The sequence below is a fragment of the Gracilinanus agilis genome, chromosome 5 (assembly GCF_016433145.1).
Source record: "Gracilinanus agilis isolate LMUSP501 chromosome 5, AgileGrace, whole genome shotgun sequence".
Taxonomy (NCBI): Eukaryota; Metazoa; Chordata; class Mammalia; order Didelphimorphia; family Didelphidae; genus Gracilinanus; species Gracilinanus agilis.
The window spans coordinates 119,221,318-119,237,447 of NC_058134.1; the positions used below are offsets into that span (position 1 = coordinate 119,221,318).

Consider the following 16,130-nt stretch of genomic DNA (forward strand, 5'->3'; position numbering starts at 1 on the left):
TAGCTTTATGACCTTGGGCAAGTCACTTAACTCTGTTTGTCTCAGTTTCCCCATCTGTAAAGTAAGCAAGAGAAGGAAATGGCAAACCCCTGCAGTATCTTTGCCAAGAAAACACCCAAATAGGGTCACTGGTAGTCAGACATGACTGAAAAACAAAAGTCAAAGGGATTCAATGTCTTCTAAGGTAGGGAGGTGGGAATCATATAAGGGATTCCCAAGTTTTATTGGTAATAAATCTAGGTTTTAGAAATTGTCACAGCTCCCAATTCATTGGGATGTAGGATGAATAAATTAGTGAATACTTCTTTTCCTTTTAATCTTTACCTTCTGTCTTAGAATGAATACTAAATGTTGGTTCCAAGGCAGAAAAGAGGTAAGGGTTAGGCAATTTGGGATCAAGTGACTGCTTCAGGGTCATAGAGCTAGGAAGTGTCCGAGATCACCTTTGAATCCAGGACCTCCCATCTCCAGACCTGGATTTCTATCCACTGTGTCATATTATTCTTAAAGTAGTAGTTCCATATTTGTTCTGGGATCTTGTGAGTGTGGGTCCTCTCTCCATGATGTGAGGGTGCTCTCATTCTACGGTAATCTTGTTCTCCATTCTGGAGCTGCCTAATCTGCTGAAGCCTTACATTTAGGTCAGGGGGTTTTAATCTTGCACCTGTGGATCTTAAAAAAAATCAATAAAATGTTCAATAAAAAGATTTCAATATATTTGGCTTCCTTTGTAATCTTATGGATTTTATTTTATGCATTTAAAAACGTGATTCCGAGGAGTCCACTGGCTTCACCAGACTGCCAAAGGGACTTCATGACACAAAAAAGGTTGAGAACCTCTGTTCTATAAGTCTTTTATAAAAAAATCAATTCACACATATTCATTAAACATTGATGGTTTTGGGTAACAAAAGAACACTCTGGCCAGCCACCTATTGTCATTCTTTTCTGAAGGTACATTTCTTTAGTGACAATCCTTAAACTAATTTTTGTGTATAGATCATCCCTGAAAACATTACAGTTTAGGTGTGTCTGCTATACATCTGTCCATTGTCCTGTGGGGGTTTCTATAACTTCAATTGCTCAGAGACTGTGTTATCACAAGACTTGTAATCAACAACATGACTGGGAGAACATTCGTATTTAAAGAGATGAGTCTTTGCTCCAGGGATTTGGGATTATTAAAAACATTTTTCATTTTTCCAAGTACAGATTACGTAAGTTTTCTGAGTCCATACCTATGAAGTAGACCATGATACTAGTGTTATCTTCCTCACATGGCTTTTGTGAGGCAAGCTCATTGAAGAAAAAAAGGATGGTACATAGCATTCAATGGTTTTCCTAGTATTCTTACATATATTATCTCATTTAAGCCTCACTTTGACTCTAAGAGATAGGTATTATTCCCCTTTTATAGATGAGGAAACTGAGGCTTAGGGCAGGATCATAGAATCTTTGATTTAGAGGCAGTAGGTATTTTAGAGGTCGTTTTGTCTGTCCCCATTATATCAAAGATAAAGAAACTGAAGTATGTCTTGCCTGTGGTCACCACACAGCTAATACCAGTGGTGAGTTTCAAACTTAGGTGTTCTTGACTCCAGGTTTAGTGTGTTTCCCATTCTCAAATCATTCTTTTCCACATCTTAAGTTCCATGAAGAAATAGGAATTATTATCATCTTATATTTTATGGATGAAGAAACTGAGGCTCAGACAAGTTAAATAGCTTATTCTTAATCATGTATCTGATAAGACTCCAGGCATTTTCTTAGGCTGTCCTTCATGCCTGGTATGCTCATCTTTCTCAACTCTGTCTACTTATTTCCCAGACTTTCTTTAAGCTATTCCTCTTCTCTGTCTTTCTCTGTCTTTCTCTGTCTCTCTGTCTCTCTCTCTATCTCCCTCTCTCTTCCTTCCTTCCCTTCCTTCCCTTTCCTTCCTTCCTTCCTTCCTTCCTTCCTTCCTTCCTTCCTTCCTTCCTTCCTTCCTTCCTTCCTTCCTTCCTTCCTTCTTTCCTCTCTTTCACTGAACTGCTTTCAGAATTGAGTGAGGCATTCCTGTCTATCTTTTGCAAATGGAAGATATCCGCAACTTGCAAGAAGTTTTCTCTATCCGTCTCCATGATGAACTGTATGCTTCTAGATGTCCTATTAGACAGTGATCGACAGTGAGGAAATCGCCTAAAGGTGACCTCCAGGGCAAGGAGCTTCTGTTATCAGTCCTGGAAATGCATTAGGCATCAAGCATGGCATGCCTCCATGTATTCTAGCAATTAGAAAAAATCCTGTGAAGCCAGGCCAGCACTGACCAAGCAACAGCAGGACCCAGGGCAGGCTGATGGAAGCAGAATGCCCTGGAGACTGTAGGACCTGGGTCTATTGATTTTTCTTACATTGAAGCCCATGAGTGGGTGACCCTCAATTCTCAACAATTTCACCAGTGTTTATAAAGCCTTTACTATATATTACATAGTCATAGCTGGAGATACCAAGATAAAAATGGAACATTTCCTGGGGTGAAGGAATTTAAAATTTATTGAAGGGGGAGGGTTGATGTTGAGGTGAACAAAGATAAAATTATATATAATGCAGGTTCTGATTGACTTGGGTAATCAGAGCATCAGATTATTATACCTGGAAGGGACATTAAATGATGCCCGTAACTATAATTTTTAAGCTTTGAGGGCATTTAAAAAAATGGTCCTTTTATTGTTTACTTCTCAGCATTAAGACAACGATTTTGTTTTCTAACACCAAAAAGTTTCTCTAAAATTCTGTTTCAAATGAAATGTTCTAACTCTGAAAAACATTTGAAAGTCACTGGTTCTAGTTCAACCAACCCATTTCTCAAGCAAGAAACTAAATTACTGAAAGATTTTGTTTTGTCTGAACTTCATCTGTGATTTTATTGGTAGAGGGCACCTTCAAGTGAGAAAAATTTCTCTACCAAGACAGAATGATATGTATTCCTGAAATTAAAAGGCTTAAAGAGTTTCTGGGGCATAAATAAGGTCAAGTGACTTGCCCAGCGTCACACAGTCTGTATTTTTGAGAAGTGGGACTTGAACTCAGATCTTCATGATGCTTCTTCCTAAGAAAAAGGTTAGGCAATATCAAATTATGACCTCTTAGCTTTGTAATATCAATAATACATTCCTATAGCACTCCAAGGTTGAAAAAGCACTGACTTATAACAGACTTTTTAGAGAAATGATATAGGTATTATTACCTTCATTTTACAGATGAGGAAACAGAGGCTCAGACATTAAATGTCTTTGCCTTTGGTCAAATAGCAAGCAATCATCAGAGGTGGCATTTGAACCCAGGTCTCCCAACTCCAAATCTAGCTCTCTGCCCTTTCTTACCTCATGCTAGCTGTCTCTCTGGTGCCTTTTTCAACTCTCTATCAGAGTTGGCCTGCCTACCTCCTGAGAAGAATAGTACAAATTCCTGGTGCCTCTCATCCCCATGTTCTATTCAGGAATGCTACTTATTCAATTATTTTTTAATCGTGTCCCACATTTCAGACCCCACTTGGGGTTTTCTTGGCAAAAAATACTGGCATGGTTTGCCATTTTCTTCTCCAGATCATTTTACAGATGAGGAAACTGAGGCCAACAAGATTAAGTGACTTTCCCAGGGTCACCTAGATGGTGTCTGAGGCCAGTTTTGAACTCAAGAAGTTGAGTCTTTCTGACTCCAAGCCTGCCACTCTATTCCCTGAACTACTTAGCTGCTTCCAATCTATTGTAAGAAATTCCTCCACGTTGAAGGTTTGTCTTTTTCTGTCTCAGAAAGGTGGCAGGCCCCTACATCAATCCAGGTATAGGTACTCATCTATCATACTTCGTTCATTCCTCCCCCACACCTAAGTAGCAAATATAGAGCTATTATCTCTATTGTGCAGTTCAGAAAAATGGAAGCCCAGATAAGCCCAGTAAGTTCCAGAGGATCTTGTGGAAAAAGATGCTCAGGAAACCGGGAAAAGAAGACTTGTACAGTTCTGAGCTGCCAGTCCTGAGCTTTGACAGATGGCTTTCCTTTGATGCAATGAATGTTTTACAGGATGCCTATAGAATACAGAGCTGGGTACTGTGTAGGATGCACAAATCCTTGAGGCCCTGACCTTGAGGAACTGAGAGTTTAAAGCAATATTCTATATACTATTCTCGTTTTACAAGTACTGCATTATCCAAGCTGATGGAAAGTGAGGATCTCAATCCCTTTATTCACTCATAATGGAATTCTGGAGAAGGTAGATTTCAGGATATAGACACAGGGTTGCCTCATGCCTCAGTTTCCCTTATATGCAATGTGAAGAATCATTCCAATCCACCAATTTGGATTACAGAAGAGAGAAGAACACAGACATGATGTGACAGGCCTTCTATGAAGCAGTCTAGGGTTAATATTGTTGGAGTTGAGACACTGGTCTTACTTTGTGGAAAGGGGTAAGAATGACTTCTCCATCCAGAGACTTAGTCTTTCTGTCAGTGTTGGCCTGCCTATGTCAACAACCACTTCCTCCTCTTATATGAAAGCTAGAGCTGTGAGGGACCAATTCTGCATTTCATTTTGCCCAACCCCTTCATTTTACAGATGAGAAAAAAGGTTTGTTGAAGCTAACTGACTTGCTCTGTAATAATGGCAGAATCGAGACTCAAAGTTGGTTCCTCTGGCTCCCAAGCCAGGGCTCTCTCCATTATGTGACACAACATACTTAATCACTATCCCTAACCACTCATCTTCTCTTTCCACCGTTGCCCTTTTCTTCCTTTTTTCCAATTTTTCAATTCCTGATTTTGAAGGAAAGATCCATAGTGTCTCTTGGAAAATTCCCTAGTTTTCAACATGTCACTTTTGGGATGGTGGTTGGGGAAATTGGATATGTTCCTTGCAATCTCGGAAAAATCCTCCAACGTTTGCAAAGAAATTCTCTTTCCATTATATTGGTAAGGAGTAGGTCACAAGTTTGCAAAGAAATTCTCTTTCCATTATATTGGTAAGGAGTAGGTCACAAAGAGGGTTTTGGTAGGAAATTCTTCCTACCTAAGCTTACTCAACATATAAACTTCTGGGAGCCTGTCCACTCAGGGGTGTGTGTGTGTGTGTGTGTGTGTGTGTGTGTGTGTGTGTGTGTGTGTGTGTGTGTTAAGAAGGAACCTTGCTTGGGAATTTGGAAAGCATCAAGTTGTCTAATGTCACACTGCTCTGTTGGCAGGATCCCACCTGCTGTTCTCCAGATGCCTTTTCATTTGGCTCTCTTGAAAGTTTTTTGAAAAATGACAACTTGTATTTTATCTCACGCCTCTCCCTGAGGAACTCAAAGACTTTTACCCACACAATCTCAGTAATTTTTATGGTGGCCCCAATAGAAAGTTGAGATACTTCTCCTTGCTTTTAAAGAACTGAAATTAGATGTATGGAAAGGACAATTACCTTTCCTAAGATTACATAGCACCTCAGTGACAGAACTAGAACTAAAAACTCTGGACTTCTGGGAACTGAGAGTGTTTTCTGCTAGAACCAAGTGGAGGACTTTTGAGTACCCCACAGCAGTCCTTTACTCCACTGAATTTGAAAGCCTTCTCTTATTCATAAGCTAATACTGAATGAAAATAGAAGACTGGGACAATAAGTTCTCTGTACTTCCTTTCATGCTGTTGGATTTGGATTTGGATTTTTATTTTTTTTTTTATTTTTTGGATTTGGACTTTTAACTAATATAATTTCCCATTCTTCATGCACTCTGACTCCCAGCCTCATGTTTTGGTCTTGTATGCTGCCTACACATGATAGAAGGATCATCTTTTTATGTTATCCTCCTGCCCTGGATGAGTGGGATATGAACCATATTAAAGAACTTACTTTAATATTAGAGAAAGAGCTATGATTTCATATGGGCATGAATTCCCACCACCTGTGAAGACTGAAATCTCTCTATGCCTTACAGTTCCTTTGGAGGGTGGTGACAATGATGATGATGGTGATGGGGATAAGAATGATTGACAGATACTTTAGGCAGCTGAAAGGTGCTTAATGAGACTGGGGAAAGGAAGGAAGGAATGCTATACTCTTTTATTACCCTAATTTCCTCTAATTTTTTTTCTTTTGCTATCCTCAGCTCTTAACCATTGATGATAACTTTTGTGGCCTGGATATGAATGCACCACTCGGCGTTTCAGAGATGGTACGTGGCATGCCCATCTTCACGGAGGACAGGGACCGGATGACTTCAGTCATTGCCTATGTTTACAAGGAGCATTCACTGGCTTTTGTTGGCACCAAGAGTGGCAAGCTGAAAAAGGTAGGAATTTTGCCAATGGGGCATTTCTGTGGTTTGGGATGAGATCATTCTTAGTTCTTCAACTGAACTGCAGTGAGACCTCAGGAAATTCCCTTGACCAGCCTGTGCTTCTGTTTCTTATTTCCTAGGGACACCTAAGGTCCTAACGTTTTCTTGTTTGTGTCTTATGGAATTTTATAGATCCCTTGAGTCAAGAAATTGATCTTAAAGTACCTGAATGGTTTTGATTGTTTCCTTGTCTTTTATGGAGAAGTAGAGGAGGAGCAAAACTTGGCAATCTATTATGTTGTTAAGGAAGAAGAATGATTGAAAGGAGAGCACTGTCAGTCTCAGAGAGAAAAGTGTTGCTTGGGACCAGGTGGTTAAAAAGAGAGATGAAGAAAAAAACTGGCAAATACATAGATAGAAGAGGGCTCTGATAGCATCACTAACATAGCTAAGCCCTGAATACCTTATTTTGCTGTCTTTATTTTATTTGTTTCCTCTTTTATATGAATAGAAAAAGGTTGGCCACCAGGTGTTGATTCTACCCCCACCCCCAACATTTCAGAAAGAACATCTGCTAAAATATGACAAGTTGGGACAGGTGGTTTTGATCTGAATCGGTGGGTGGGATAGCCCATTGATGAAGTTATGGATCCTGGAAGTAGAATTATTTTATGTGTGCCTAATTTTTTGCATAGTAACAATTTCTGTTGATCCTTCCTTCTTGTGTGAGTTATTTGAGATAAGCAAAGAAGTACTTGCCTCCTACCCAAGAAGAGTGAAGGAAAAACTAGTGGTAGGCTTGATTTGGGGAAAACCTTTGGAAAGTAGAATCTGGGCAACCCCAATAAAACATGGACCCAATCAGGAAATAGGTTCAGGATCATAGGACTAGACTAGATTCACTAAAGGGTCTGATCTTTTTATGCTTCTTACTTGGTTGCCAGAGGTTGGCCTGAGCTGATATAATAATGACCAGTGGTGACCTTCTGGATGTAAAACTGTCCCTTCCTGCTTAGGGCCTGATGTGAGAAAACAATCCTAACTTTATCACTTTGGGAGCTGGAAGTGGGCATCACTCAGCAGGCATACAATAACCCCTGATGTCTTACTCTCTCCTTCCTTGAACCCAGAGCATGCTCTCTACATTTGGCTACAGGCAATGAGATGTCAGAAGTTAACTGAAAGGGGAAGTTCTGTGAGTGCAATCGTTTGATGGGGCCCCTGTGTCTCTGACTCTAATGAGTTGGCAGATGCACATGGGAATGCCTAGACTTCCAATAAGGGCATGGCGAGGAAGGTGTAGGAAACATTGGAGCTGCTAAGGAGAGAGTCAGGCCGCTCTCTGGGCTATGGCATTGAATGAGAAATATGTAGGGATGTGTAGGGTTGGTATGGGGGTGGTGCAAGCAGGAGTCATCAAGGCTAGGGAGCTCTCAGTGGGATTTGTGCTTTCCCTAGGGGTACCTTATATCCAACTTTTTTATTGTAAACCCATTGATACTTGCTGGATGTGGGTGATGCCATAGCAGTGAAGATCTCTGGTGAGGGAGCACTGAGTGGTGCCAGAATCCTGTCACTACCAAATACAACCTGTGTAGTTCTGTGGTGGTTTATTAGCAGCTCTGCAGCTGAATGAGGTAGGCCTATACCACATTATACGTGTTGTATGACATGGACCCCTTAAATTGGCTTCTAAGCCTTTTCATGACTGTATATAATGTGCACCCCTTTTGTTGGCTTAAAATTGAACTGCGGTCTCTGCCAAGGAAAATTCTGACTGCATGTGGAGCTCAAGAAATGCTTGTTTTGCAAAGGCTGCAATTGTGATTCTTTGAAAAACCTGTCATTTCACTGGTGTGTACACCATACTTCTGCAGAAATTGTGTGGCCTCCGTGTTTCATGAGTGGCAGTACCCAAAAGAAACTGTGACCTGGTGCTGTCTGGTGATGAGCCTCTCCCTACACAGGGAAATTGTTTTTTTAGATGATAGACGAACAGTCTCTCTTTCACTGGGCCTGTCCTTGAAGCCTTCCCAGCTTGGTAGGGCCTGCCAGGGCTCTGTTGGCACAGGCTTTGGAAGCCTAGAGTCACCTCCATGCCACAGTAAGGCAATTGGAGAAGTGAGATATGCTAGAAATGAGGGGAAATCAGGCGAGAGTGAAACAATACTCCCTGACACAAAGCAGATGCTCTATGCTGCTTCCTTTTCCCCTACTGTATGCCCGGGCTGTGACCACAGATCTCCAGAGGAGAAACGCACTCTGCAAATTCTCAGGGACATTATATGATATATCATATAGAGCTACAGACTATTCCATTCTGGAGTAGCCAGGTCAAGGTCATTTTATGTAATACAGACTACAGAAAGCTGAAGGGAGGAATAGAGTCAAGGTGCCTCTCTCTCATGTAGGTTCCTATAAAAGAAAATGTAGATGGGCAAAAATATATGCCGGTTGTTCCCTGCTTACTCTGGGCAAAAATGGTGTGCATTAGGGCCTCATTTATCCAGAATCATGGAGCAATGAGATGTTCCTTAAAGATACTTTTTTCCCCAGGCAACTCCAGAAACCGTTTTTCATTTTTTCTAGGAAGGTCTAAATGCTACACCGTAGTTCTATACCTTCTGTACAAAATATACCAAATATAATTTATCTATTAAGTTTGATTGTTAATTGTTATGAACATCAGTTATTATATTATATTGAAAAACAGCGGTACCACCTTCAGGAGCAATGGAAGTGTTATGAGGCTGTTTGCTCCTACATCAAAGGTCCCCAGATTATTATACTCTTTGAGTTGGATGATTCAATTTGATGGATTTGCCTTTTGTAATCCGTCTTTGTCCCACTCTTTTGGGTACCTTCTTTCTGTTGTCTGTGTGTGGCACTCTTCTCCTCCAGCCTGTACCCTATTTTATTGCTTTGAATCTGCTGCTTCTGACACATACTGGGCTGGGTAACCCTGGGCTAGCCACGTGACCCAGGCCACTCTCTAAATCTCTTGAGTTACAGACTAGTTGCTGATCTCCATTGAGAGAGGAAGTTCCACACCCTGGAGTTCATTATAACAAAGAAATCACCGGTCTAGTCCTTAACCTTGTACTGCTACAGGGCTGGGAAACCAGATAACCAAGCTTGTTCCAATTCTGTTTAAAGCAAGAATGAATGGAATTTAAATGAGGGCCTGTGGACTTGCCTACTTGCCTTGAGTTTTAGCAAATGGACTTTTAAAACATTTATTTCAACTCTTAATAGATTTTTAAACTTGACTTTTTCTGGTTCTTAACTGTATTTTAGATGTTGGCCAAGTGAGCTAAAGTATAAATACTTTTTAAAGCATAATATATAATGTACAATTAGGACATATTTGGCCAGGTAGGCAGGACAGTCTGCAAAGTGCTTTAACTCAAGGGAACTATCAGGCAAGCACAAACTGATTCTGATAGGCTGAAAGACTTCCTCATTTACTACCAATAACTAACTTGCAAGATCTAAATGGACTCTGTCCTCTGATGTAAATTGGAACTATCTCTGTTATTTAGAGAATTTGTTCATTTAAGAAACATTTATGAAATGCCTACTATGTACAAAGGAAGTATTTTGCTGGGTTCTGGGGTGGAGGGGAAGGACTAAATGATTAAGAAGTAATGAGGGGGGCAGCTGGGTAGCTCAGTAGATTGAGAGCCAGGCCTAGAGACAGGAGGTCCTAGGTTCAAATCCGGCCTCAGACACTTCCCAGCTGTGTGACCCTGGGCAAGTCACTTGACCCCCATTGCCCACCCTTACCAATCTTCCACCTATAAGTCAATACACAGAAGTTAAGGGTTTAAAATTAAAAGAAGAAGAAGAAGAAGAAGAAGTAATGAGGCTACTATTAAGGATTCACTGCCCTTGGAGGCCAGTTATTTAGCACAGAGAAAAGCCAGTTCTTAGCTCAGTGCCTAACATGTAGTAGGTGCTTAATAAATGTTTATAGGATTGGATTGGATCAATTGATCCCACATTGACCCTAATCCCAGTCTGCCATATTGAAGACTCTTCCAGTTGCTCTCAAAGGAAATTGGACACGAGAGACTGGTTGGCCCTTTCTTTCTTGGAAAAAAAGATTCCCAGAGCCCTTGTCCTCAGGGAACTGGGTCAGCAACATCATCTTACTCATCAAAAGACTGCATGTGATTGTGGGTGCGAGAATGATTAGTCATTAGAAGAGCCATGATCAAAATCTCCAGAATTCTGGAGAGAGCAAGGCCTTCCTGGAAAAGCTAGGGGAAGAGCTGTGGCTCATAGAGCTATTCTGAAGGTCAGTCAGCTTTGCAGAGAATGGTGACATTCACAGAAAGAGTCATTAGGATCTTGGCATTTTCATAGTCCCAAAATCTTGGTAGTTTTATGTGGGTGACTTTGCTCTCAGTCAAAGATTTAACTTCCTTTTGGGCTGGGGTAAAAAGAGAGAAGAAAAAAAATAGTTTTTATAGCGATATTTTATTTCTACCAATTCCATGGAATAAGAAATTTTCACCTAAGTTTTTTGAAGTTATTTGATCCAAACTGTCTCCCTTCCTCCCTTCCCTCCCCCCTCTCAGAGCTGGCAAGTAACTCGATTTGAGTTATACACATATTATTGTGCAAAATGAAAAAAAAGTTTTAAAAAGTTACTTTTTAATTAAAAATATTTTTACAGTTATTCATTCTTCCTCTCCCATTGCATCCTCCCCCCTCTCACAGAACAATAAAACAAAACCTCCAAACCTTCATGATAAATACTCATAGTTCAGCAAAACAAATCTCCACATTCCCCACTTCCAAATATGCGCGTCTAATTCAGGATTTGAAGTCCATCACTTCTCTAGCAGGAAGCGAAGGGTGTGATTCATCTTCAGGCTTCTGTATTCATTGCTTGTCATTATATTTATCTGAGTTTTACAGTTTTTCAGTGTTTCACCATTTAATTTCCAGGGTGATAGGAGTGGAGTCATACAGAGCTGATGGGAAGGAGCTGAGCCCCTGGCCACATAGAGGCAAATGAGCAGCAGTACCCTGGAGAGGGAAACGTGGTCTTCTCAGCCACAAAACTTTGGAGAGGTGGTGCTTTTGAATAATTTTGCCAAATCCCAGCCATAGTTCATGTGTCCAGGCAGCACAGAACCCCCTAAGGGACCATCTGAGTTGGGAACGGAAAGCTGGGCCCTTGGGTTTGTTGTTTGAAATAATAAAAAATGAAAGTAGCAAGTTTATTTATTTATTTTCCCCTAAACAATAGGATCTCACACCCCCTCCACCAGCCTCTATTCCCCTCCCTTGTAATAACTCAGGCCTGCTTTTCCCAGAGGTTACCGGGCCCCAAATCACCTTTGGGCAAAAGACCAGGCGTGAAAAGCTTTCATGCTGAAGAGAATTTTGCAGGAAGTTTCGTGAGCTGCTGAAAACCAGGGGGTTAGAATAATGGAAATCACACTGCAGCCATAATTACAGAGTTGGCTTCCCTGAACCCTGTAATAATCCCCTGTGCTTATCCAATGCCTTTCAGAGCTCTCTGCAGTGTGACAGGGGACTTGGAGTGGCGAGTGTGGGCGTAAGTGGGCATGTGTATGGGTCTGAGGGTAAGGGGGTTTCAGTAGATGTTTTCAGGGGTCCAGAAGCTACGCTCCATCCAGGTTCATTCTGAGGACAGCCCTCAAATTGCTGACTGTTGATTATGTTTGAAAGGTGTACATCCTAATCATTTCTGCCTTGTTTCTGATTACCATAATTTCTTGCAGACTGTGCGCACATTACATGGGGAGAGTGGGGGGAGAAGGTCAGGGAACTACCAATTTAAATGCCCTTTTTTTTATTTTGTTTTATTTGTGTATGCTGTAGACGATATTGGCAGCCAGTTTCAAAAGGTAAGTTTTATAAGCATGTGCATACTAGAGATATGCCATATCAATGCGACAGACGTTAGCTTTTGCGGGGTCCTTAGGCAGAAGGCACGACCTGTTAAGATTTCAACCTCTGGTTGAAAAGAAAAATCTTAAGGGGGAAAAATATTCTTTTCATTGGTTGCAGGTGGGTCTGCAGAGCTTATCTGGAAACCCTTGACATATTGAATGAGGAGTCACTGGTCCTATCCTGCCTCAGAAGAGGCTTTCTCTCGCCTCCATCCATTTTAAATCTTTCTTTCTGAACAATCTGTCTGGACATCTTTCTGTCTATTTACCTCTTAGCTTCTCTCTCTACTTGTCTTCAATACTTCTTGTCTTTGTTTTCACTTACGTGAGTGCGCCTGTATCAGAGGTCCTTAATCTGCAGCCCAAGAACTTGCCTTTTAAGTATTTTAATAAGTATATTTCCTTTGTCATCACATGGATTTATTTTATTCATTGAAAAATGTGATTTGGAGAAGGGATTCTGAGGTTTCGCTAGATTTCCAGAGCTAAGAACCCTAAACCCATAGAGATCCCAGACTCTTCATGTTCTTAAGGAAAGGCATTCTGGGTTGCCATGACCTGTTTCAAAAAAATAGTATCATCTAGTGGGCAAAGTGCTGGACAGGAGCCCCTCTGGTCATAGCTCTATTGGTCATCAGGCAGCAGACATAGTCCATGGCTAGGCCCACGCTTGATGTCCTTCCAGTTTAGTGGGACCAAACAGGGCTTGGATCTCACTAGCAAAGCTTTGAGAAACCAGAATTATCGGTCAAAGGCTTTCTCCCTATTCTTGTGGACATAGGTTAGGACAAATGCTGACCAAGAACCTGATATTTGGTATTAAACTAAGACATGAGGTAGATCTCTGGTATGCTGTGCGACCCATTATATCTTATCCTGAAATGCCCTGGAGGTGTGAACATCCTTTTTATTTTATAATTGTGTCTTTCCTACTTGACAGGATAAATTACATCTCAAGGAGAGTGGGGGTTCGTGGTTTGTGACTGTATGATGCCCACCTGTGCTTCTTTCCCTAAAACCCCAAAGAAACTTTCAACAGCATACATTAATTTTGAATGAGTATGCAACAAAGTTGGAGATCTTAGAAAGAATTCCAAGATATATCTTGAAATAACCAGAAACATCAATGCATTGTGTTGGTCTTTGAAACAGGAGTTGGCCGTTGACCCCTTCAGTATAATTCAGGGCTATTTCTCTCTGTTTTTAGTCATTTAGGCAAATATTGTTTGCCTAATGTTGAACTTGCCTGTAATACATCTACACATATTATCAATTATCATACTAGCAATACTTAATATATTGCTATAGATTCTCTTCTTGGTTGGAGGGGAGCATTGGCCTGAATAATTAAAACCACTGGGTGGCTCAGTGGATTGAAAACCAGGGCTAGAGATGGGAGGTTTGGGGTTCCAATTTGACTTCAGACACTTCCTAGCTGTGTTACTGTGGGCAAGACACTTAATCTCCATTACCTAGCTGTTACTACTCTTCTGCCTTGGAATTAATATAATTTTTAAAAATTAAATTAATTAATTTAATTAATTTAGAATATGATTTCCCATGATTCCATGATTCATGTTCTTTCCCTCCCCCTTCCCATAGCCAATGAGCAATTCCACTGGGTTTTACATGTATCAGAACTAATATAATTTTTTAAACATTTATTAATAATCATTTTTAACATGGTTACATGATTCATGCTCCTACTTTCCCCTTCACCCCCCGCACTCTCCCCACCCATGGCCGATGCACATTTCCACTAGTTTTGTCATGTGTCCTTGATCAAGACCTATTTCCAAATTGTTGGTAGTTGCATTGGTGTGGTAGTTTCAAGCCCACATGCTCAATCATGTCCACCCCGACCCATGAGTTCAAGCAGTTGTTTTTCTTATGTTTCCTCTCCTGCAGTCCTTCCTCTGAATGTGGGTAGCTTTCTTTACCATAAATCCCTCAGAATCATCCTGGGTCATTGTATTGCTGCTGGTACAGAGGTCCATTACATTCGATTTTACCACAGTATATCAGTCTCTGTGTACAATGTTCTTCTGGATCTGCTTCTTTCGCTCTGCATCAGTTCCCGGAGGTCTCTCCAGTTCGCCTGGAACTCCTCCAGTTTATTATTCCTTTTAGCACAATAGTATTCCATCACCCACATATACCACAGTTTGTTCAGCCATTCCCCAATTGAAGGACATCCCCTCCTTTTCCAGTTTGTTGCCACCACAAAAAGCACAGCTATAAATATTTTCGTACAAGTCTGTTTATCTATGATCTCTTTGGGGTACAAACCCAACAATGGTATGGCTGGATCAAAGGGCAGGCATTCTTTTATAGCCCTTTGAGCATGATTCCAAATTGCCATCCAGAATGGCTGAATCAGTTCGCAACTCCACCAGCAATGCATTAATGTCCCAATTTTGCCACATTCCTACATCCATTACTCTCCCCTTCTTTCATTTTAGCCAATCTGCTAGGTGTGAGGTGATACCTCAGAGTTGTTTTGATTTGCATTTCTCTAATTATTAGAGATTTGGAACACTTTCTCATGTGCTTATTGATTTTGATTTCTTTACCTGAAAATTGCCTATTCATGTCTCTTGCCCATTTATCAATTGGGGAATGGCTTGATTTTTTATACAATTGCTTTAACTCCTTATATATTTGAGTAATTAGACCCCTGTCAGAGTTTTTCGTTATAAAGATTTTTTCCCCAATTTGTTGTTTCCCTTGTGATTTTGACTACATTGTTTTTCTTTGTACAAAAGCTTTTTAGTTTAATATAATCAAAACCATTTAATTTATATTTTGTAATTTTCTCTAACTCTTGCTTGGTTTTAAAGTCTTTCCATTCCCACAGATCTGACAAGCATACTATTCTGTGTTCACTTAACTTGTTTATAGTTTCCCTCTTTATATTCAAGTCCTTCACCCATTCTGAATTTATCTTGGTGTAGGGTGTGAGATGTTGATCTAGACCTAATCTCTCCCATATTGTTTTCCAAATTTCCCAGCAGTTTTTGTCAAATAGTGGATTCATGTCCCAAAAGTTGGGCTCTTTGGGTTTATCATACGCTGTCTTGCTGATGTCATTTACCCCAAGTCTATTCCATTGATCCTCCTCTCTGTCTCTTAGCCAGTACCATATTGTTTTGATGACTGCTGCTTTATAGTATAGTTTAATATCTGGTACTGCTAGGCCCCCTTCCTTCACATTTTTTTTTATTTTTTCCCTTGAAATTCTTGGTCTTTTGTTATTCCAAATGAAATTTGTTATAGTTTTTTCTAATTCAGTAAAGAAGTTTTTTGGTAGCTTGATAGGTATGGCACTAAATAGGTAAATTAATTTGGGTAGAATTGTCATTTTTATTATGTTAGCTCGTCCTACCCATGAGCAATCAATGGCTTTCCAATTGTTTAGATCCAGTTTTATTTGTTTGGACAGTGTTTTGTAGTTGTTTTCATATAATTGCTGTGTTTGTTTTGGTAGATAGATTCCTAAGTATTTTATATAGTCTAGGGTGATTTTAAATGGTGTTTCTCTTTCTACTTCTTGCTGCTCTAGTGTGTTGGAAATGTATAGAAATGCTGATGATTTATGTGCATTTATTTTGTATCCTGCAACTTTGCTAAAGTTGTTGATTATTTCTACAAGCTTCTTAGTTGATTCTCTAGGATTTTTTAAGTAGACCATCATATCATCTGCAAAGAGTGATAGCTTAGTCTCCTCCTTGCCTATTTTGATACCTTCAATTTCTTTTTCTTCTCTAAGTGCAACTGCTACTGTTTCTAGTACTATGTTGAATAATAGAGGTGATAATGGGCATCCTTGTTTTACTCCTGATCTTATTGGGAAGGCTTCTAATTTATCCCCATTGCATATAATGCTTGTTGATGGTTTTAGGTATATA

At 40.2% G+C, this 16,130-nt stretch overlaps 1 protein-coding gene across 1 annotated transcript in view; it reads left to right on the forward strand.

The window, feature by feature from the left end:
- The window catches only part of PLXNA4 (plexin A4), a 588,990-nt gene that overhangs the window by 24,069 nt on the left and 548,791 nt on the right, over positions 1-16,130 (forward strand). The window contains exon 2 of the mRNA XM_044679013.1: positions 6,122-6,304. Within this exon, the coding sequence (XP_044534948.1) occupies positions 6,122-6,304 (183 nt within the window). The remainder of the gene's footprint in view (positions 1-6,121; positions 6,305-16,130) is intronic.